The sequence below is a fragment of the Myotis davidii genome, unplaced genomic scaffold (genome assembly GCF_000327345.1).
Source record: "Myotis davidii unplaced genomic scaffold, ASM32734v1 scaffold80, whole genome shotgun sequence".
In the NCBI taxonomy this organism is placed as follows: domain Eukaryota; kingdom Metazoa; phylum Chordata; class Mammalia; order Chiroptera; family Vespertilionidae; genus Myotis; species Myotis davidii.
In genome coordinates this window covers 1,291,605-1,313,758 of record NW_006292686.1, presented here as the reverse complement: position 1 = coordinate 1,313,758, position 22,154 = coordinate 1,291,605, and the positions used below count along the sequence as shown (strand labels likewise).

The 22,154-nt window shown below is 36.6% G+C and overlaps 1 protein-coding gene across 3 annotated transcripts in view; it reads left to right on the top strand.

Moving 5' to 3' along the window:
• SSR1 (signal sequence receptor, alpha) overlaps positions 1 to 22,154 on the top strand; it is a 39,949-nt gene that overhangs the window by 1,838 nt on the left and 15,957 nt on the right. Inside the window, exons 2-9 of one of the 3 annotated variants that reach the window (XM_006766100.2) lie at positions 871 to 983; positions 6,088 to 6,175; positions 7,354 to 7,616; positions 9,448 to 9,524; positions 10,374 to 10,452; positions 13,044 to 13,137; positions 13,410 to 13,424; positions 21,074 to 21,137. In XM_006766100.2, coding sequence (XP_006766163.2) covers positions 871 to 983; positions 6,088 to 6,175; positions 7,354 to 7,616; positions 9,448 to 9,524; positions 10,374 to 10,452; positions 13,044 to 13,137; positions 13,410 to 13,424; positions 21,074 to 21,137 — 793 coding nt within the window. Of the gene's footprint in view, positions 1 to 870; positions 984 to 6,087; positions 6,176 to 7,353; positions 7,617 to 9,447; positions 9,525 to 10,373; positions 10,453 to 13,043; positions 13,138 to 13,409; positions 13,425 to 21,073; positions 21,378 to 22,154 lie in introns of those variants that run through there. The other 2 variants (XM_015565541.1, XM_006766101.2) reach the window with 2 other exon arrangements.

The window sequence follows — 22,154 nt, the reverse complement described above, 5'->3', positions numbered from 1 at the left end:
AAATAAAAAAGTATATTAAAACATGTTTGAAGCCACCCGCAAAAATAAGTGCATACTTTCTCTGCTCTCAACCCTGAAGTTAATAATATATATAGGTTTTTTACTAAAGAGTGTGTTTTATGCCAACTAGTTTTTACATGAATGCCATGTAGATCTTTGTTACTTGGAATTACATGTTATCAAATTCTAAGAGTTTGAGCTTTAGTCAACTCTAATAACAAAGTTTCTTGCTTAGATATTTAGATTGCTGTTTTTCTCTAGCTGTGAGTATTTTTGTTTTATTTTGTATGGATAATGACAGATTAAATTTTGGGATTTCTTTTGAAACACTTATTTTCCTTCATTTGCTTGACAAAATTGCTTGAAGTCCTTTATTTGAACTTTAAGGCATCTTTAATTTCAGGAGTTCATTTTTTCAACGGTTAGGCGCTTTTTAAAATTAAGCAGCATTTCCCATTAAAATTAACATGCAGTTGTTAAAACTACTAAGATAAAATATTAATATTCTTCTTTTTTTAAAATTGATTTTACAGAGAAAAAGAAAGGGAGAGAGCCAGAAACATCAATGATGAGAGAGAATCATTGATCGGCTGCCTCCTGCATGCCCCCTACTGGGGATCAAGCCCGCAACCCTGGCATGTGCCCTTGACTGGAATCAAACCCAGGACCCTTCAGTCTATAGTCCAATGCATTGTCCACTGAGCCAAACCAGCTAGGGCTGAATATTCTTATATGCATTGTAATCTGACATCATTCAAGTACACTGCGTGATTGAACTGCTCCAAGGGGAAATTTTGTTCACTATTCTTGAGATGAAAAAACATTAGTATTCCAAGGTAGGTAACTGCTTGTTTTATATTTTATTGTTAGGCTCAGTAGCAGCAGCTCAAGATCTTACAGAAGATGAAGAAACTGTGGAAGATTCAATAATTGAAGATGAAGATGATGAAGCAGAAGTGGAAGAAGATGAACCAACAGATTTGGTAAGTGTGATATAAGATTTAATGCATATATATATATATATATATATACCTAGAATTTATCCTTTTTATAGATAAATTTGCCCTTAAAATTCTTGATTTTAGAGGCTTGTTACTGTGGTTGGTGTGAATTGAAGTTTGGATAATAGGGGCCAGTCATTGGGGGTGGATCATTAGTATTTTCTGGAATAGGGAGGGAGATCATATGGACATGACTCTGTTAGAGTAACAATATAGTGGACCATTTGTTGATAGATTTGGGATACATACTACTTAGCTTTCTGACCTTGGGTAACTTGTCTCTCTGGGTCTCAGTTTCCTTTTTCTTTCCTTCAACAAGCAAATATTTATTTATGTGCCAGGCACTGTTTTGGATGCTGGGGTGAACAAACCAGGTGTTTTCTTTGCTGTCATGTAGCTCATGTTCTTGGAGTAATGTCCACGGGTAAGGAGCAGACTATAAACAGTATATACCATATGTTCTGTGAGAGTAAAGGGCTTAGAGAAGATTTCTAGAAGTCATTCAGCTCTGACACTTTTATTATAACATTACTAGTGGCCTGGTGCACAAAATTCGTGCATAGGGTTGGGGGAGGTGTCCCTCAGCCGGGCCTGCACCCTTTCCAATCTGGGACCCCTCAGGGGATGTCCGATTGCTGGTTAGGCCCACAGGCAGTCAGACATCCCTCTCGCAATTCGGGACCGCTGGCTCATAACCGCTCGCCTGCCTGCCTGATAGCCCCCAACTGGCTCCCCACCCCCCGCCAGCCTGGTCACCCCTAACCGCCTCTGCCTCGGCCCTGCCACTATGGCTTTGTCCAGAAGGTCTCCCAGTCTAATTAGCGTATTACCCTTTTATTAGTATAAATAGTATGACAGTAAAAATATTGGGCTAGAATAAGGATTATTGCAGCATGCTTCTAGCTAATTTCATTTCCTCTCTTGGACTACTGTAATCTATGCCACACATTTTTTTTCTTTCTCTTCATTATGCCATACCTGAACCTAGAAACTTGTGATTCTAGATTTTGTGATTTTTTTTTCTAGATCAAACCAAGTCCCTATTTTTCTATTATGTCAACATCAAAATAATTGGCCTTGTATATAGATACTGCTCCCTTTTTTTGTCCTCATTTTTATGGAGTATGCTTTCCAACTAAGCTAATCTGCTTGCTATTTGTTGATGTTTAAATGACCACTTCTATGCATTTGCACATATTGTTTCACTTGAATAGAATACCCCTACTAATTTTTGTGCTTTTCTAATTCCCCCTCGTTTAAGAAAACTACCTTTACTGATTACCTTATGTCAAGCTTTTCACATGTATGCATATCCATACATTAAGGGTTTATATTAGGGCTCTGCACCTTCAACACAGTTCATTCGATGCATTACTTTAACTAGATAAATACATTCCTCCATTAGTGATAGTAACAAAAACTTCACCCTTCTAAAAGTGCTGCTGTGGTAAGGTAACTTGGAATGAACATCTGAGGAGAATCCATCCAGAAAATGAGGATTAGAGATGGTATTTAGGGCGCTGAAATGTGGGCATGCACAGAAATTTAGTGATAGATCATCTCTATTAATAGAAGCGTAATATGCTAATTAGGCTAGATGACCTTCCGGACGAAGCTGGGACTGCTAGGGAAGCCCGGGTCCTGGGTGCCTGCTGGTAGCCGGAAGGAAGACTGGGTCTCGGGTGCCAGAGGGAAGCCAGTGCCGGCAGCCAGGGGAAGGAAGGCCTACTCTTGTACGAATTTCGTGCATCGGGCCTCTAGTATTGTTATAACCACTTTTCTGAAATTACTTCGGATCTCTAGCACTGGAATGTATTTATTGTGGAGGAAAGAGTAGCAGAGGAAACTGTTGGATCTTTGTTACAGTTTCAGTTTAGCCAGAACTTTTCTATCCCTTGATCATCTCTCTTGCCTTGAGTATTATAATTGAGAGAATAACTCAAATTGTCCACTGTTTACCCTGGCCAGTTAATTCAGAAGTGTTAGTACCTTTTTCTATGTTGCTTTCCTCAAATCAGAAAGTGGTTAGGGCAAATTGAAGCAAAATGCTGGGTAAGTGTTTCCTTCCTTTAGACTAGATGATACCAGCAGTAGTAGACTTGTAGGAAACCCTACAGGCTAAAAAAGATAGGCCTGTAAGGCAAGAGCTGCTACAAAAGTTACCTCCAGAACTGAGGGCCATAGAATTTCTTCTGTTATTGTTCTTACCCAAGATTTGTCTTACCAACTTAAACACAGCTGCCTTAGACATCAAAGAATTGGTGGATATGGGAGGATCCTTTGATACTGGGACTATGTCTGTAGTCAAAGGACAGAAGAGATTTCCCTAAGATTTGAGCTACCAACACCCGGTTTAGATACAAGTAATTGGTTTAAAATTTTTCAGTGTAAACTCTTTTTTAAAGTTACCTTGGGTCTTTCTGCCCCCTCGATTATCCTTTAGTCTCTAAAACCAAGGGTTGCAATGTAGAATGTCATCATTCTTTGAAAGTGTTTTTCTTAAGAGAACTGATAGCAGTTTTTGTTTTGATATTTATTGAAACAAGCACTAAAGTAGTAACACTAACAAAATATTAGTATTATTATTTAAAATAGATACTATATTCAAGTGGATTAGAGCTTAAAAGGTGCAAGGAATGTAGTGAAAAGTTTCTTGCATGCCTGCCCTCCAGGTGCAGAGGGCATCTCCCAGTACTATCAGTTTCTTGACTCTCCTGCAGATAGTCTGTAATAGCCAAACTATTCTAGAGCAGCGGTCGCCAACCTTTCAGACCCTGTGGACCACCGTTTGGCGACTGCTGTTCTAGAGTATAACCAGGTAGCAGGTACTAAGCAATATACATCATATAATATGCTAATTGGCTATCATATAAATGAATTGTTTACCTTCCATCTACTTTTCAGTTCTTCACAACTAACATTCCAAACATTTATCACTTTCAAATTCAAAATTAGTCCTCTTCTGTCTTACTAGCAATGTTGCCTTCAGTGTCAGGAAGTAAAGGCCATGAAGTATGGACTCTATCAAATATTCCACTTCCTACTTCTAAGTATATTATTCACCTATCCTTTCTACATTTTCTATACCAGCATGCTTCTTGAAACAGTAAACCATACATTTTTTCTCTTCTGCTCATTTCACTTTTTTCTCTAAGTTGTTTGGTCACCTGTGTCTGCTAAAAATGTTCTTGCTAAGTCATCAGTGACCTAATTGCCAAATTCCAGGCCTGTTTGCCATTGTTTTTCTGTTTGAACCATTTTTAGCATTGGCCCATTACCCTTCCCTCCCTCCCTTGAGGATATTTTTCCATTGATTTTTAGAGCAAGGAAAGACAAAGAGAAGTATCGATGTGAGAGAAACACATCAATTGGTTGCCTCCTGCACACACCCAGACCAGGGCCAGCCGTGCAGGAGCCTGCCCTGGACTGAACTGAACTCAGGTCTCTTTGGTCCACAGGCCGAAGCTCTATGTACTGAGCCAAACCTGCCAGGGCCCGTTACCCCTTTTTTGAGTTCCTTCATTTTGGCTTTTATTGCACCTTCTTAGTTTCCCTGCCCAGCTGCTGCTGCTTGGTCTCTCTTACCTTCTCTCTACTCCCTCTGCTCACCCCCTTAATGTTGATGAAACCCATGGTTTTAACCACCACCAGCTTATATTGATGACTTTCAGATCTAATTTCTAGCCATCTTCTTTACAGTTACTGAGCTTTATACCTGTATTGTCAGCATCTGGATGCTCAAATTTTGTATGTCCAAACTGGTATTCAGTATACACTGTCCATCCTACCTTCATAAACTATTTCTTGTTTTGATAATGGCTCCAGTGATTCAAGCTTGTGCCTTGCTACTTTTCTTTTTTGTTGCACAACTCAATCAAATCTTAGGAATGGTTTCTCTTAACTATTTCTCAGGTCTACACTTTCCTCTTTATACTACAGCTTATGGTTCCTGCCTTCCTGTCTTTGGTCTAGAAATGCTGCACTGAGGTTTAAAGTTTTAAACTAAATTTTGTTCACATTTTTTAAACAGCTTTATTGAGATACAAGAGGCCCCATGCATGAAATTTGTGCACAGGTAGGGTCCCTAGGCCTGGCTGGCAATCAGGGCTGATTAAGGCCTTTCGGCTGCTGGCCGGAGCCTTCCTTCATTCTGCACCGCCACCTGGTGGTCAGCACATGTCATAGCGAGCAATCAAACTCCAGGCCTCCTGGTCGGACTCCCAAGGGGACACTGCATATTAGCCATATATATGTATATGATTTGTTTATCATAATACTCACCTGTTTTAAGCATACAATTTAATGATTTTTAATACATGCACCAAATTGTGCAGCTTTAATCAAGTTTTAGGTCATCTCCATTACCCCAATATGATCTGGTCACTTTTTGGTGCCGAAACCCGGGAACACTTTTTTTTTTTTATCATTTTTTTCTGGTTATATGACAAATTCTCACAGGAAAATTTTCTTTACCAGCATCTTCTTGAAATAGTAAATGATACAGTTTTTCTGTCCTGTTCTGTTAATCAGGATGGAAGTCTTTGTAGACTAATAAGGTGTTCTAGAACAGGGTCAGCAAAATGTGGCTGCACCTCAGGTCCAGCTTTGCCTGTCTTTTGTGTGTTGTCTGTGTCTGCTTTTAAAAGGTAGCCACATAGAAAGCAGCCACAGAGTTGAGTAGTTGCAATAAGGACCTTATAATTTTCAAAGCCAAAAATATTGATACCTGGTCCTTTACCGAAAAAGTATACCAGCCCACACTCCAGAACCTTGCAATTCAAAGTGTGGTTTGAGTACCAGCAATATCAGCATTTCCTGAGTGCTTGTTAGAAATAGAATTTTAAGCTTCACTTGAGATCTGAATCAGATCTGCAAAATCCCAGGGGATTTGGTATGCACATTTCTGTTCAAGATACACTGTCTAGAATTTTTTATTTTGACTGATGAGATACAATGACATTCATACCACTGCTAATCCCAACAAAGCCATGGAGAGGCAATATTTTGTCCCAAATCTTAGTGAAGTCATTTTTATATGGTGGTATTTTCCCCCGTAGTAATCCCTTTTTAATATTGTTTTTCTTAGGCAGAAGATAAAGAGGAAGAAGATGTATCTGGTGAACCTGAAGCTTCACCAAGTGCAGATACAACTATCCTATTTGTGAAAGGAGAAGGTAATAGAGAAATACTAGTTTTGACTCAGCTGTAGAAATTTTTAAGATAATAAGGTCACTTTTTGGGAAAGTGTTATTAATGCTTAAGATGCATCTTCCTTTCTTGCAAGTTTAAATATACATTTTGGAAAAATACCTCATATATATGTATGAATACCCATGTCTGTAAGGTACTATTCCTGGCATTTAAATTAAGGAGGAAAAGAAAAACTATCCATTTTAACTAGAAATTAAATGTTCTTTCAAAAGAAACTGTTTTAAACTGCCACAGTAAAGTAACTTGTATTTGGAGTGGAAACATTAGTGAAATGTTAAATCTTTACAATTAGGCCTTGGTTGGAGCCTAGATTACATTTTAAAAAAGTAAATAATGGCTTATATTTAATGAAGGCTATGGCAAGCATTGTTCTCAATGGTTTTCATGTATTATTAAATCCTTACAGAAATCCTCTGAGGTTAGTTACTATTGCTAAACCGAGATTTAGAGAGGTTAACAATTTGTCCAGTGTTACCCAGTTAGTAAATAGAGTGTGGAGACAGGGTTTTAGACCCAGATCAGTCTGACCCCAAAGCCTGTGCTGTACTGAGTGAAACTCAGCTCTGCAGACTACAGTTTAATTATTGAAGCGTTATTTTGAAGTTACTAATTTTTTTGGTCTTCTCAAGTTTTCTATTTTATTCCTACGTATGTTCCAACTTTATGCCTACAAAAAGTTTAATTTGATTAAGAGATTCCCTCCCTCCCCGATTTATTATCTGTCATTCTTCTTTCCATTATTTGCTTAGATAACAGATACTGAGTTGGGAGGTGGGAGGTGACTTCAAAAAGACAGATAGTCACACTGCAAGATAATCTTACTAAAAGTACATGACTCTTTCTTAGACCACATACTTTGGATGTGATCTGGTCTGAAATTGAGGTACTCAGTTCAGCTCTTAAGTTGGAATGCTAGAGTATAGACAAGGGTTTCAGTTTATATACCAGTTACTAGTTAGTGGATGACTGAATGCTCCATTGAAAGAGATTCTGAAACCAAGTCTACATGTATTGTGAAAGAGTCCCAAATCCATGAGTAATGTCATACTTTTTATTTTATGCCCTTTGAACATGTACTAATCTTGTCTCTCTTTTTTCTTCCTTCCTTCCTTCCTTCCTTTCTTTCTTTCTTTTTTTTCAGATTTTCCAGCAAATAACATTGTGAAATTCCTAGTAGGCTTTACAAACAAGGGCACAGAAGATTTTATTGTTGAATCCCTAGATGCCTCATTCCGTTACCCACAGGACTACCAGTTTTATATCCAGAATTTCACAGCTCTTCCTTTGAACACCGTAGTCCCACCCCAGAGACAGGCAACTTTTGAGTACTCCTTCATTCCTGCAGAGCCGATGGGCGGACGACCCTTTGGTCTAGTCATCAATCTGAACTACAAAGATTTGAACGTAAGGCCCTCTAAACTTTTTTTTAGTTAGAGATGGGTGAGGACAATTGACATTTGAATATTCTGTGTTTACTCATTCACGTGCCTGTTTTGTGGTTAAAACTCCAACGAGGCAAAGATAAATTGGATGTCTCTGTCTTTAAGTCTATAATCCACTGGGGGAGATGAATGTAAGCAGGCTATATCACAGCATGATAAGTGATACATTCTAGAGATAAGTGTGAGGTGCCAGAGTATTAAAGTGAAAGTGGCTTGAGCTGGATCTTAAAAGGAAAATTAGCCACAGTGGAGTCTGCTATTTTTAATATAGGTTTAGCAGTAAGGTTTATGGTTTATGAGATCCAAGTAGCCTAAGGAAGCTCTGCTGTCTTCTGGTTTTTAATATGTTGTGGTATATATCCAATGAATGAATAAGAGAAACCTAGCACAATTTTGCTACTGGGAGCTCACCTCTGGATCCCAACTATTATGTCCACCTTCAGATAAGAGCACATCTAAACCCATTTCCTTTTCAAAAACTTTTCAGTGAAGGAAATTTTATCCTTTTTGGAAGCTTAGTCAACCTTTCATTATTGTAGTGTCCACATGTTTTCCTTATATCTTAGTTAAATTTCTGGTGCTGCAATTAAGTTTTTCTTTTTAAAAAATTTCTTAGTAGAGAGTAGAAGGTTTTTCATTTTTCCTTCAAAATAACATATTACGCTTTCTCAACTTTATAGTTAAGTGACTTGAAGAATTACATATTTCAAACAGAAAACTTAATCTATCAGGATATATGTAGTTTCAGTTCCATTTTAAATACTAGTTTCATCAGTATTCTGATTCTTGGAATTGTCAACAGAAGAATGCCAATTGCAAGATTTTGAAGTAAAACTTTTATAATTACAGTTTAGCAATAGGTAACTTTTTAAGTACTACCTTTGTACAAAGAATCAAACACTGAAAACAGCTAACTATGTGTTATTCCAGTGATTTTGATGTATTTGAAAACTAAAATTGTGTTGAACTAACAAAATTGTTTCAAGATCACAACAGAAAAATATTTTGATAATAAAAAGCACCCATTTATTATAAATTTATTTCCAACCCATTATTAATTTAGAACATGAATTTGACTTGTTCAAGCCTAATTTTTTTGTTCTGGTAATCTTAATCTGAGGATAGTTTTTCCATTGATTTTTAGAAAGAGTTCAGGGGAGGGAGCAAAGGGAAAAGAGAGAAAATCAATATGAGAGAGACACATTGATTGGTTGCTTCCCGAATGTACCCTGACTGGGGCTGGGGATCGAACCTGCAACCCAGGTATGTGCCCTTGACCGGGAATTGAACCCAAAATCCTTTGGTGTGTGAGCTGATACTAACCATGTAGCAACACCAGCCCGAGCTCAAGTCTAGTTCTAGTTCCTAAAATGATCTGCTATTCTATAAATGTTCAGCTCTCTCTCTCTTGTTTTGGAAGGTTACACCAACAGAACGTAGGGCTTTTCTTACGAGTGTTCTGTGGGATTTGTTTCTTTCTGCACATTTTATCTTGTTTTTGTTTTACTTCCCTGATTCCTCAACTTCCTTTTCCCCCAACCCAAAAGAAAGTGGGGGACAACTTTAGTGAAATTGGAAGCATTTTTTATTTCATAGGAGAAAATAACAAACATCATAATGTTGAATCCCTGACACCGAGTTAATGCCACTAGGTATCACTGAGTCTTGTCTTCTAAGGATAAGAAAGCTATCATATATCTCTTAGAGTAATGGTTTTAAGAATTCTTATAGGCTTTCCTTTTTTCAATGCATTTCAGTTTGGGGGAACTTTTCTTTCTTTTTTTTGTAAACAGGGCAATGTATTTCAAGATGCTGTCTTCAATCAAACAGTTACAATTATTGAAAGAGAGGATGGCTTAGATGGAGAAACGTAAGTGAAAGTTGAAATTTGTAGATGTTGATCTTGTAGGGCTGGAAGGTTTGCGCCTATTAACCTATTTTTCTTAAATGATGGAAATGAAATGGACTGTAGATTTGGTGTAATCCTAACTATGTAAATTTATACTTTAGATGGTTCTTATAGCTATTCATACCAAGTTAGGAAAGATAGTTGAAATTGACAAAAATTTGTTTTAAAAAGATAGCTTTAGCTTTCCATCCTTCCCCTCTTCTAAAATCTTTTGCACCCCATGCTCTTAAACTGATCACCAGTCTAATCTAAGTTGCATGCCTCTAAAATTGCTATTGAAAATGTAAATCATAAGATTTCTATCTTAAAAAATGTGTTCTTTGTAAATGATGAGTTATTTCTTACTGTATAGTTAGATGAAATTCACCAAAAGTAACTTTTAAATCAAACTGCAAAATGATCTAATATTTGAGGGAGACAAACTTAATACTATTATAAAGCAATTTTACTAATTTGGGATCATATAATTGCTTTTTTAAATTCTTAGAAATAAATAAAAAATTTATAAGACTTATTACCTGGGTCTAAATTGAATTATTTTATTTCTTTTACCAACAGGTTATTTGGAAAGCTTATCTAGTGTTAACATTATACACAGTGGGGCAAAAGTAGGCTTACAGTTCGTATGTAAAATAGTACAATGATTAATAAATTATAATGCATCTACTCACAACTGCAAACCTACTTTTGCCACACCCTGTAGATATAATTAGCTATGATATTTTTTAAGTTAAACAAGAATTATAGTTTTAATAAGCTGTGATAGTTCCTATGAATTAAGCCAGTTTATATTTTTTCCTTTTATATTAGAATCTTTATGTATATGTTCCTTGCTGGTCTTGGGCTCTTGGTTGTTATTGGCCTTCATCAACTCCTGGAATCTAGAAAGGTAATTATAGGTGAACGAATCTTATAGCCATACTTCAGAAGTTGTTACAGTACTAACTTAAGTTCAATCCAGTGACTTCTTGCTTTCACTATGAATTTGTATATTTACAGGTTTTTTGTGCCTTTTACTTTATTTAATTATTTACTTATTTATATGTTTGTTTGTTGGTTGGTTGGTTGGTTTGTTGTACCTTTTAAAATAAAACCTAAAGGTGAGACCTTGGGTATGTGACTTGGATTTGTTTAGACTTTTCTATACCCTCCAGAGTTATCTTTACCTTCTTATTGTAACTCTAAATTATACTAGAATGCTTGTTTCTTTTGTTTTTAATGCTTTATTTTTGTAAATATATTTTTATTGATTCCAGAGAGGAAAGTAGAGGGAGGGAGGGAGATAGAAACATCAATGATGAGAGAGAATCATTGATTGGCTGCTTCCTGCACATCCCCAACTGGGGATCGAGCCCGCAACCTGGGCATGTGCTCTTGACTGCAATCAAATCCAGGACCCTACAGCCCACAGGCTGACACTCTATCCATTGAGCCAAACCAGCTAGGGCCACTTGTTTCTTACACTCAGACATAAACTTTCATTTTTCTGTTCACTACACTTTTTCAAGAATATGTTATTTTACCTATAAGCATGGAAACTTTTATATTTTCTTCAGTACTCTTAACTGTAAGGATAATTCCTAATTAGTAATTAAATGTATCTTTTCATTTGAAAAATAATGAATTGGATGGTATTTGTTCTATCTAACTTCTGTTTTCTTGTTTGGGTAGTAAAGTGGTGACACTGAGCACCTACTGTAATCGTGGTTTCTCTCTCTACCATGGTAGCTAATTCCACCATTGCCCTCATCTCACTTTGCTCTCTGACCCTGCAAAACAACTCATATTTCTCTCATGAGAAAGTGTAACATGATTTGTGTCAAATATGTTACTATCCACTAGACCAGCCGTGGGCAAACTACGGCCCGCGGGCCGGATCCGGCCCGTTTAAAATGAATAAAACTAAAAAAAAAAAGACCGTACCCTTTTATGTAATGATGTTTACTTTGAATTTATATTAGTTCACACAAACACTCCATCCATGCATTTGTTCCGGCCCTCCGGTCCAGTTTAAGAACCCATTGTGGCCCTCGAGTCAAAAAGTTTGCCCACCCCTGCACTAGACCCTTATATTAAAACTAGGGTCCCAGTGTATGAATTTGTGCACCTTGAAAGGAACTGTGGGTCACGAGGCTACAGTGGGCACAGGGGCAGGTCTTGATCCATCCTCCATACCCCCGCCCGGCCCCTCCCATCGTGCCACTCCTGCTGCCACCACTCGCGCTGACAGCACAGAGCAATTGGGGCCGGTGCCATCAGCAGGTGTGAGCAGCAGCTGCTGCCCCGATCACACCTCAGGAGCAGGGGGAGGTGGAGAAGCCCTCAGGCAATCAGGGCTGGCAGTGGGTGTGAGTGGCAGCTCCAGCACTGGCAGCAGGTGTGAGTCCTGAGCTGGACCAGGACATGCAGGAACAAAGAATTTTCAGTAGCCACCAGAGGCTCGCCCTGATGACAGCAACTGGCTGGCGCCCCCGCTCACCTGCTCCACCATCCCGCCGTGGCCAATGCCCACCATGTTCCATGCTCTGCCACCTGCTGCCAACGCCCGCCATGTTCCATGTGCGCCCCCTGGTGATCGCACATCATAGCGACCAGTTTGGTTGTTCCTCCATTCAGTCTATTTGCATGTTAAGGTTTTATATATAGCGATTAGCAATAAGTGTTACTAATAAACACTTGTTCTTTAAAAGAGAAGTACTTAGTGCTTAAATGTTAATTTCCATAACTTTCTTTGCCTCATTTTCATAATAGAGTTTTTGATAGAAATACGTATATTAGATATAATGGCATCTCTAATTTTTCCCATTTCAATGAAGCCATTTTTTTTAATTGGCTGTGGTTACCTTTCTGTGTATTCAAAATCTAATTTTTAGGCTGTATATTTAATGTTCTTTTAAGTAAATATGGTTTTGGGGGGTATTTATAAGAGCAGGGCTAAATAGAATTGAAGTAATCTAGCAGTTTTGCTGCAAAAACTCTAGGGACAAAGTTTTTGGTTGTTAAATGAGATTTTATGTTTTGTTTTGTTTTATCTATGCCAACTGTTTTAAGTGTGTTTAACTAACAATGCAGGAACTTGCCTGCATGCAACCTTTCAGTGATTTATCCTGAATTTTGTCAAATTTAGAAATAAATTTATTCTTTAACATTTGATACTCAAAGGGAAAGAATTGTTGTATACTTAGAAAGTCTTGATAACACACGAAGCTTTATAGCATAGGAAAATATCTTTAAAGCCTGAAAATAAATCATTGTTTGAAGATTTATTCCTTTATTATTCTTTATAATTGGTGCTAGACATGATTTTCCCCCTCTGATTAATAAAAACTTGAGTAGGAGTATGTTTTAAAACTAGAAGAGGACATAATTTCTTAAATATCTTAAATTAAGATACTTAAGTAGCTTGATAGGTCTCTTTTTAAAGTTACAGTAAACATTATAATGAAACCCCTTTAAAGTACTGTTTTTATGTTCTCTTAGCGCAAGAGACCTGTACAGAAAGTAGAGATGGGTACAACAAGTCAGAATGATGTTGACATGAGTTGGATTCCTCAGGAAACTTTGAATCAGATCAGTAAGTACTCTTATTAACTTGGCTGGGAACTTTTTCTCTTAAATGGAAATTAAATATTTTAGATTTAGCACAAGTGCTTGGTCAGTGCTATTTAACACTCATCTTTTTCAATACTTGTAGAGAATTTAGTATATGTTTAATGAGTGCTTTAAAATTTTATTCTATGTAGTTCTTAATTTAGAAATGCTTCCAAATCTGCAGTTTATACACAAATGTGTAATTCTCTATATTTCTAATCTTTTTCCTGTCTCTTTTCTTTCCTGTCGCTTCAGTGCAAAGTAGAAGAGGTGAGGTGAATTATTTTTTAATGGTGTTTGCTATGTATTTGGGGGTCTACTTTGCAATAAGCTTAAAGAGTAATGAAAGTTTCTTAGCACTAAATTTGTTGGAAGAACTGCTAACTACTAACTACCCAGAATAGTTTGAAAAAATAAAACTAAAATACCACATGGTTGTTTTCCTAACAGATATATTTCAGTTTTATCACTACATATGCAGTTATTTAGAATATTAATATTTTTATAAAAGAATGTAGAAGTAATAGGGCCTGGCAGGCATGGCTCAGTGGTTAACTATGAATCAGGAGGTTACAGTTCGATTCCCTGTCAGGACACATGTCCAGGTTGTGGGCTCAATCCCCAATGTGGGGCATGTAAGGAGGTAACCGATCAATGATTCTCTCTCATCATTGATGTATCTATCTCTCTCCCCTCTCTTTCTCTCAATAAAAACACATGTAAAAATATCAATAAAATCAATAAAAATATGTTTTTAAAAACAGTAATAGGGCCTCATAAAAAATAAATAGTACAGAAGTGAAAAGCTGATATCACCTGGACCCATTGACCCCATTTTTCATAAGTAATTGGTACTTATATGTTATTCTAAGTATTTTCTATGCATATATCAGCATATATGTATATTGACTCTGTTGGTTTTGTACAAATGGAATTATATTGCACACACTGTTATACAATCTGAGTTTTCATGCTTTTGGTATTTTTTTGTGATAGTTACTAACATATTTACCTCATTTTTTTAATAACTAGATAGTATTTTATATGAATGTGTCACCACAGATTAAACCTATTCTGTATTGAAGGATGTTTGTTATTCTGAGTTTTTCAATCTTAAAATTAAATCTGTAATGAGGAAGCTTGCCATATAGCTGATAAGAGGTGGAGCCAGGATTCAAATGAGTGTGCAATTAAAGGCACTATGCTATCTAAAGTGGTAGTATTAATAAAGGTGAGTGAAGCAAAATTATCAAATAATACTAAGTGCTCATATGTAAGCATGTATTTTTTTAAAAAGCTGTAATGAAGATTCTTAAGTTTATGCACACCCAAACCTGTAGATAATTTTTTTAAGCGTTTGAGCCAAACTTGATGATTTTTAAAAATTCTATGTGTATTGCAAAATAATTGTTACAGTAAGTCTAGTTAACACCCATCACTACACATAAGTTACAAATACTTTTCTTGTCATGAGAACTATTAAGATCTATTCTCTTAGCAAGTTTCAAATATACAGTACAGTATTGTCAACTATAGTCACCATGATATACATTATATCCCAGGACTTACATTATAACTGGAAGGTTGTTCTTCTTTAAAAAATATATATATTTTTACTTATTTCAGAGAGGAAGGGAGAGGAAGAGAGAGGGATATGAGAGAATCATTGATCGGCTGATTCCTGCATGCCCCCCTACAAAGGATCCGCCTGCAACTGGGGCATGTTCCCTGACCGGGAATTGAACTGTGACCTCCTGGTTCATAGGTCGATGTTCAACCACTGAGCTATGCTGGCTGGGCTGGAAGGTTGTACTTTTTGACCCCCTTCACCCATTTCTCCCACTTCCCACAAGGGATAATTTCTTAAAAGTACAATAGTTAGGTCTAAAATTATGTGCATTTTAATTTTTAAGGAACATGTCTCACTTCCTTACCAAAACATGACATCAATTTATATTCTCGCCATTTTACTATATTGTGTGCTTCTCCTCACTTACCATTCTCAAGTATTATTATCAATGTTTTAATCTGTCAGTGGTAAAAACGGTATCTTTTTTATTACAATTAAGAATGAGGTTTAGCTTCTTTATACATATTTACTTACCATTCAGTATTTCTTTTCCTGTGAATTGACTGTTCAAGTCTTTTCTTGGTTTATAGATTGTTTTATTTACAAATTTATTTACAAATTGAATTGTTTTCCCTATCATTTCCATATTATTCAGTGAGCTCTCTATTGAAACATAATTACTTTACTAAAAGTGGGTATGAAGTAATAGGAGCACAGGAGGACCCTCCTCCTGTAGGAGAGTGGGAAAATCATTCACAGAAGGAGTTGACATTTGACCAGAGTTTTGAAAAGTTGGGTGAGAAGACGTCTTCAAGGTTTTATGTGCTATGCTAAGGACTTTTGACTTTTCCTTCTAGGTAAAAGGTAGCCATCAGATACTTTAAAGCTGAGAAATAAAAAACTTGTTTTAAAAGAAAATGATAGTTTTATGCAGGATGGCTAGCAAGCAGAAGCTATTAGAAGATGATTTTTTTTTTTAAGTAAGAAATCAATAGGGCCTAAGCTAAGGTAGTTAGTGTTAGTAAAAGTGAGTAGAAAGATATTTCAGAAGTGGAGCAGACCTGGCTTTTGCTGACTGTTTGGATGTCTAAGGGAGGAGTGAAAGAGGACTCTGAGCTTAGGCAGCTAGGTGGAAGATGATCCTATAATGTTAGGGAATATAGGAAGAGGAACACTAATGCATGAGGAGAGAGGAGTTAGGATTAGATCTGTTGACTGTAAAGAGCCCATGAAATTCTCAATATAACATACTTTGAAATTAGAGATATGGTGACATTTTCTTTCTATCTTCTATATATATAAAAGGCTAATATGCAAAGTGTCCCCTCGGGAGTTTGATTGCTCGCTATGACGTGCACTGACCACCAGGGGGCGGCGCGGAATGAAGGAAACAGCTGGGGAAGGAAGGCCCTGATCGCTGGCCAGGCCAAGGGACCCTACCCATGCACAAATTTCGTGCATCGGGCCTCTAGTGTTGATTTAAGAAACATCCAAACCTGTAGGTAATTTTTTTTAAGAGTTTGAGCCAAACTGGACAATATGCCAGGAAGGAAGATCTAAGTGCTGCCAGAATATACAGTTTTCAGTTTCTCTTATACATTTCAAATTAAGGAGGGACCATAAGGAAGAATATTTGAACATGGGAGAGAGCAAGGCAGGGAAATCTCTATGATTTGATTACAGGTTAGTTAACAGGAGTATGTGCTCTTTTGAGAGTGGTTACACTCCTGAGGAGTCTGAAAAAGGGGCATTTCAAAGGTGCACCAAAGAAAAACAATGGACAGGGCTTGCTTAAGGCAAAGATAACCTTTTGCTAGGGAAGTTATAGGCCTGAGGCGGGACCTTCCCAGTTAGAAATTTATAATCAGATCATCCTGTAAGGTTGCTTGGTGTTAGATTTATTACAGAGCCCCTTTTCTGTCCAATACACAGTACCTCTAAAATATTTCATTTTGCAAAGAAATACTTTTCTGTCAGAAACACTGTCCTACTTAAAAATTTATTTTGTTAATTAAATGCAATAACCTGTCCATATGGAAACTTCTCAAATTGTCTCAAAATATCCTTTATAACTTTTTTTTCAATATAGGATGATACATTGTATCTGGTTGTTATATTCCTTGAGTCCCTTTTAATTTACAGCAGTTCAAGAGATTGACCACTTGCCTTGTAGGAAAAGACTTCTCAAACATTGATTGCATACAGATCATTTGAAAATCTTGTTATGATCAGGTTTGGATTCAGCTGCTCTAGGGTGAGGCTGAAGTATTGGCATTTCTAACAAGCTCCCAGGTGACCCATTGATCACATTCATTGAGGAATAAGGCTCTAAAAAGGCTTACCCTCCAGATTTGCCAGATTGTTTTTTTCCTAGTGTCTTTAGCTAAACTTTATTTAATCCAGAAGATAAATCTATAGGCTTGGTTAGACTTAAGTTGATCTTTCTGGCTAATAGCATACTTCAGTGATTTTCACCTTTTTCATCTATGACACACATGAACTAATTAATTACTAAACTTCTGCAATATACCAAAAAATACTATTTTGCTAATCTGACAGAATACATAGGTATAATTTTGATTCGTTCACACTGGGTGTCAATTTTTGTGTTGGCTGTTGTCATTTTTTTATTTGACAGACTAAGGGGACCCTTTGGTCCCCTGACTAAATAGTCAGGTATTGCATGTTTTAAAAATTCTTGCATCACTCCAGTTGAAAATCATTGGCATACATCATAACTCTTGAGTACTTCTGCATCACATCAAGTAGCATGTGCCATCATTAGTGATGATAACTTGAGCACTAAATTAGGGTGAAGGTGAGGTGTTTCTGCCCTAGAAGTTATTGTGGGTGTCACTTTGGCATCACACAGATTTCCAATTCTCTAAACATTCACCAGTTGATGATCCTCTCATGAATCAATGTGCCAGAGGTGTTGATAATTTTCAATTGAAATTTCTTTGACTTTTTACTTACAGTCATGCTTTTTTAAAGTACATAGAGCTTTCCCTAATCAACTAAAACTATTTGTTTACCCTAAAACACAGTTCCTATTGAAAAAGGATAAATGCTAAATTAAATTCTTCCCTTTATTATCTAATTTTCAAAGAGGCACCTAAATGATGACAAGTGAGTTTTTTTCTAATTTTCTCCTTTGTTTTTTATCATCTCCAAATTTGGATTTTCATAAAATTGCTGTGTTAACTATATTCTTTTTTTAAATCCTGACCCAAGGATATTTTTTCCATTGATTTCTAAAAAGAGCCGGAACCGGTTTGGCTCAGTGGATAGAGCGTCGGCCTGGGGACTGAAGGGTCCCAGGTTCGGTTCCGGTCAAGGGCATGTACCTGGGTTGCGCGCGCTTCCCCAGTGGGGGATGTGCAGGAGGCGGCTGATCGATGTTTCAATAAAATATATTTAAAAAAAATAATAATAAATAAATAAATAAAAAGAGAGGGGGGCGGGGGGAGAAAGAGAGAGACATGGACTTGAGAGGGAAACATCGACATGAGAGAGACACACAAATTGGTTGCCTCCCCCACCCGCCCTGGAACCTGCAACCAAGGTATGTGCCCTTGACTGGGAAGGAACCCAAGACCCTTTGGTTCGCAGGCTGGCGCTCTAACCACTGAGACACCGGCCAGGACAGCTATATTCTTTTTGATGCTCAAATTGTTAGTTTTGGCTTCTGGGTGCCTTTTTGAATTGCCTCTATCCTTAGCCTTTTGATCTTTGAATGATCCCTTACTAGCCAGCTCAACAAGATAATCTGAACTTTTGTACCTTCTCTGCTCTAAACATGGAGCTAGTCATGATTCTGTTTCTCCAAGGACCCCAAGATGATACTAGAAATAGCATTCATACTGGGTGACATTGTTTCTAGACCCATTCTTTGAACTGAGATAGAAAATACATATTTTTCAAATCAAATTTATATTGATATTTTAAATTCAACTATAACAGTATTTTTATTTAATTTTATATGCTTGTTTTTTTTCTATTATACCTGATTCCTTACAGCAGTAGTTCTTAAACTGCACATTCATCAGAATCACCTAGACTGCTTGTTAAGCTTTGCTGAGCCCCACCCCTAGAGTTTCCAATTGAGTAGGTCTTAGGTAACACCTAAGAATTTGCATATCTAAGTTCTTAGGTGATTTTGAGGCTGCTGGTCCAGACCACATTTTGAGAACCACTTCCTAGAACATGGTTTTCTTAGAGTAAAGGAGTTGAACATCGATGAGGGGGAGACATTGATTGGCTGCCTCCTGCATACCCGCTACTGGGAATCAAGCCCCAGCAATGTGCCTTGACCCAAAATTGAACCTGAGACCTTTTGGTACATGGGAGGACCCTCAACCAACTGAGCCACACTGGCCAAGGTAAAATAGTCATTTCTTCTGAAAATAGGACATGTACTTTGCATATTTGAGGATTGAATGGAAAAAAACAAGAGATTTTGAAGGTCATGGAGCAGGAGGCCTGTCTGGAAGGTGCCTCAAGCTTTGAGGAATTACTTTTAGAGAGAGGGGTGGTATAAAGAGTAGGACATAAGAGGCCAATATTTAACTTGGCAGGAGCTTTTACTCATCTATCTCACTCATGAGAATGTAAACGAAGGAAGGGTAGTTTGGTGTCATTGCTAATAAGTTTTTTCTTGATTTGTTAATAAGTTTCACTAAAATTTTGCCTTTGTCATCTAAAAATGAAAAAAATTGCAGGGAGATATGATTTTACTACAGTTAATTTCTAGGTTTTTTTAAGGGTTTGGGTGACGATGGTAAGTGGGGGGTTGGGCTGAAAAGCATCATTATACACAGTGTTCTTTGCTGAAGTAAAATGACGCTCTCTGAGTTATTGAGATATTAGGAGCCATTTTCCCAAACACTCAGTGACTCCAGAGTGCTCTTACTCTGTTTCTCATTGGTCTGCTTCCTAACTTTGATGAACTACACAGGCAGGTGATGAAGGCTTATTCTATGCATTCCCGTATTTAAAAACCTGCTGCAGGTGTTTGAAATTGTTGGAAGTCAGTGATCACCACTTCACATCTGCTTAGTAACAGCAATATTCACACAGATGGCTATTAGATTCTAAAGTGCTTTTTGAATCCTCAAAAATTATATTCAGCATATTGTTTAATTTTTTAATTATTTGGAAATTGGTCAACTGTGTAAAGGCAGTAGGTTTTAGGCTAACCTTTTTGAAAATCTGATGAAAGTTGTAGGCTATCTTCATCAGAAAAATGCTTCTATGCTCAGTTTTACATAAGTTGAACCCCTTAAATAACATTACTAACTTATGTAATAAAGGTGGGTTTTCATGTGACATGTAGACTTAGTCTTAATATTTGAATCATTAACTCTTAAACAGATTATTTAAAAGAATTTTTAGTTTCTAAATATGCTTAAGAAAACTATTATGTATTTTAAAAATATAGGCATGGTCTAGTAATTTTGGAAAATAAAAATTAAAATCTTTTAGGCACATATTTTTCATACCATTGTTCATGAAATGCTTTCAAATGAACCCCATACTTTGGTGAATCATCTTTTTCCAGCCCTTCATTTTTTTAAAAAAACTGGAAAAATAATTACTTATGTCACAAAGAGAGCTTATCTTCCTAATTTGAAAAGTGCTCCTACAAAATAAGAAGAAGCCACAATAGTCAGAGAGAATTCAGCCCTTCCTTTTTTAAAGAAACTTAAAGATGACTCTTACTGAAAGTAGAAGAAACTCACTATCAATGTATTTTTTTTGTTTGATAGTCCCCACTAAGACTCTTAACATAAGATATAAAGAGAAAAAAGTAAAAGCATAATGTTTATGTGTGTAGGATGGTCTTAGTATTGATATACTATCTAATTTCCTACTGCTTATTCTAGGTAATTCTATGAAAGTGTCAACATTATGCCAACTGCATGGCTGCATTTGTAAATACTGTCTTTAATTTTGTAACCACTATAAATATTTTTGAGCTGCGAACTTCATACATTTTACACTATTTCCCAAGTGTTACTTATGCATGCATAATCATGTTAAGTTGTAGAATTCAAGAAGATTTTGCATGGTGGCTCCTATGTTACAGTAACTAAGATTGTATCTTTTCCCACCCTAATTGCAAAAGTTTTTGTTTTAATTCAGTTACCTCTTGAAGGATTGATTATTTGGAAGGTTAGTTAAAATACCTAAACTAAATAAGAGGCATTTATTATTCGATGGCATATTTTTGCATGTATGTTTATTTTTTGAGCTTAATTGTAAAGTTGAAGGGAAATGCTTTTTTAAAATGTATTTTGAATCTAGCGTATCTATAATAGGCAAATTCAAACTTTCTCTTTTCTTGCAGATAAAGCTTCACCAAGAAGGTTGCCCAGGAAGCGGGCACAGAAGAGATCAGTGGGATCTGATGAGTAAATGTTCCTTTGTGCAACAATTCAGTCTTTACTTAACCTGCCCTAATGTTTTTCGGCCTGATGGGAATTAGTGCAGAGAAGCCATATCATCATAGAAGGCAACTACTACTTGTGTGTGGACTGAGCAATCAGAGTCTGTGGCGATAATATTTTTGAACGTGCACTGCATTCATTTTTCTAAAGTAACAAATTTGTTTTTTTAAACCATTAAAATCTGTGTGTGTGTGTGTGTGTGTGTGTGTGTGTGTGTGTGTGTGTGTGTGTGTGTGTGTATGTGAGCAATTGGTCTTACCAGAATCATCGTTGAACTCCCTGAAGCATGCCTTTAGAATACTGAATATGTTAATTGCCTTTCTTGTTGACATTTTCTCCCCAAAGTCCTTATTTATCCAAGATGATTATAGATGTCCTACGTTGGACTGTTTAAAGAAAACAGTTTTTTTCCTCTGTAGAGTCCCAATTGATAGAACAAATTAGCATTTGGTTGTTATCGTTGCTGTTTTACAACTAGTATTCTAAAGGTACAAGCAGGAGCAGCTGCTTTTTAGCAATAGAGTTGTTTTGGTACTTTGCTTCTGTTTACTATAATATGCACCTTCAGAACACTTCCCAAATGAGTTCAAGGGATCTCTAGCAACAAAATCATGAAACATGAAAATTCTGTTGATTTTGGTATAAAATCCACCCCACTCTTTCTTTATCAAAAAGAAAATGGTGCGCTTGTGGAAACAGTTGTTGTGTTGACCATTATTCTATTTCTTACCCAAGGGATTGCTCTGGAATGATTGTAGACCTACTTAGTTCTTTTTTGAAGAGATCATTTGTTTCTCCTTAGTAGAAGTATTTTACTTAAGAAAAGTTGCCTTAACTACAGACCAAGCAGAAGGCCAATTTATAAGGGCAGAGATATATTCCAACTAATTCTAATTTGTTTAAGAACATTTAGTTGGGTATTTTTTAGATGGTTAATCAGTTGTTTTTTATCTTATCTTTTTGGTATTTTGGTTGTTGATA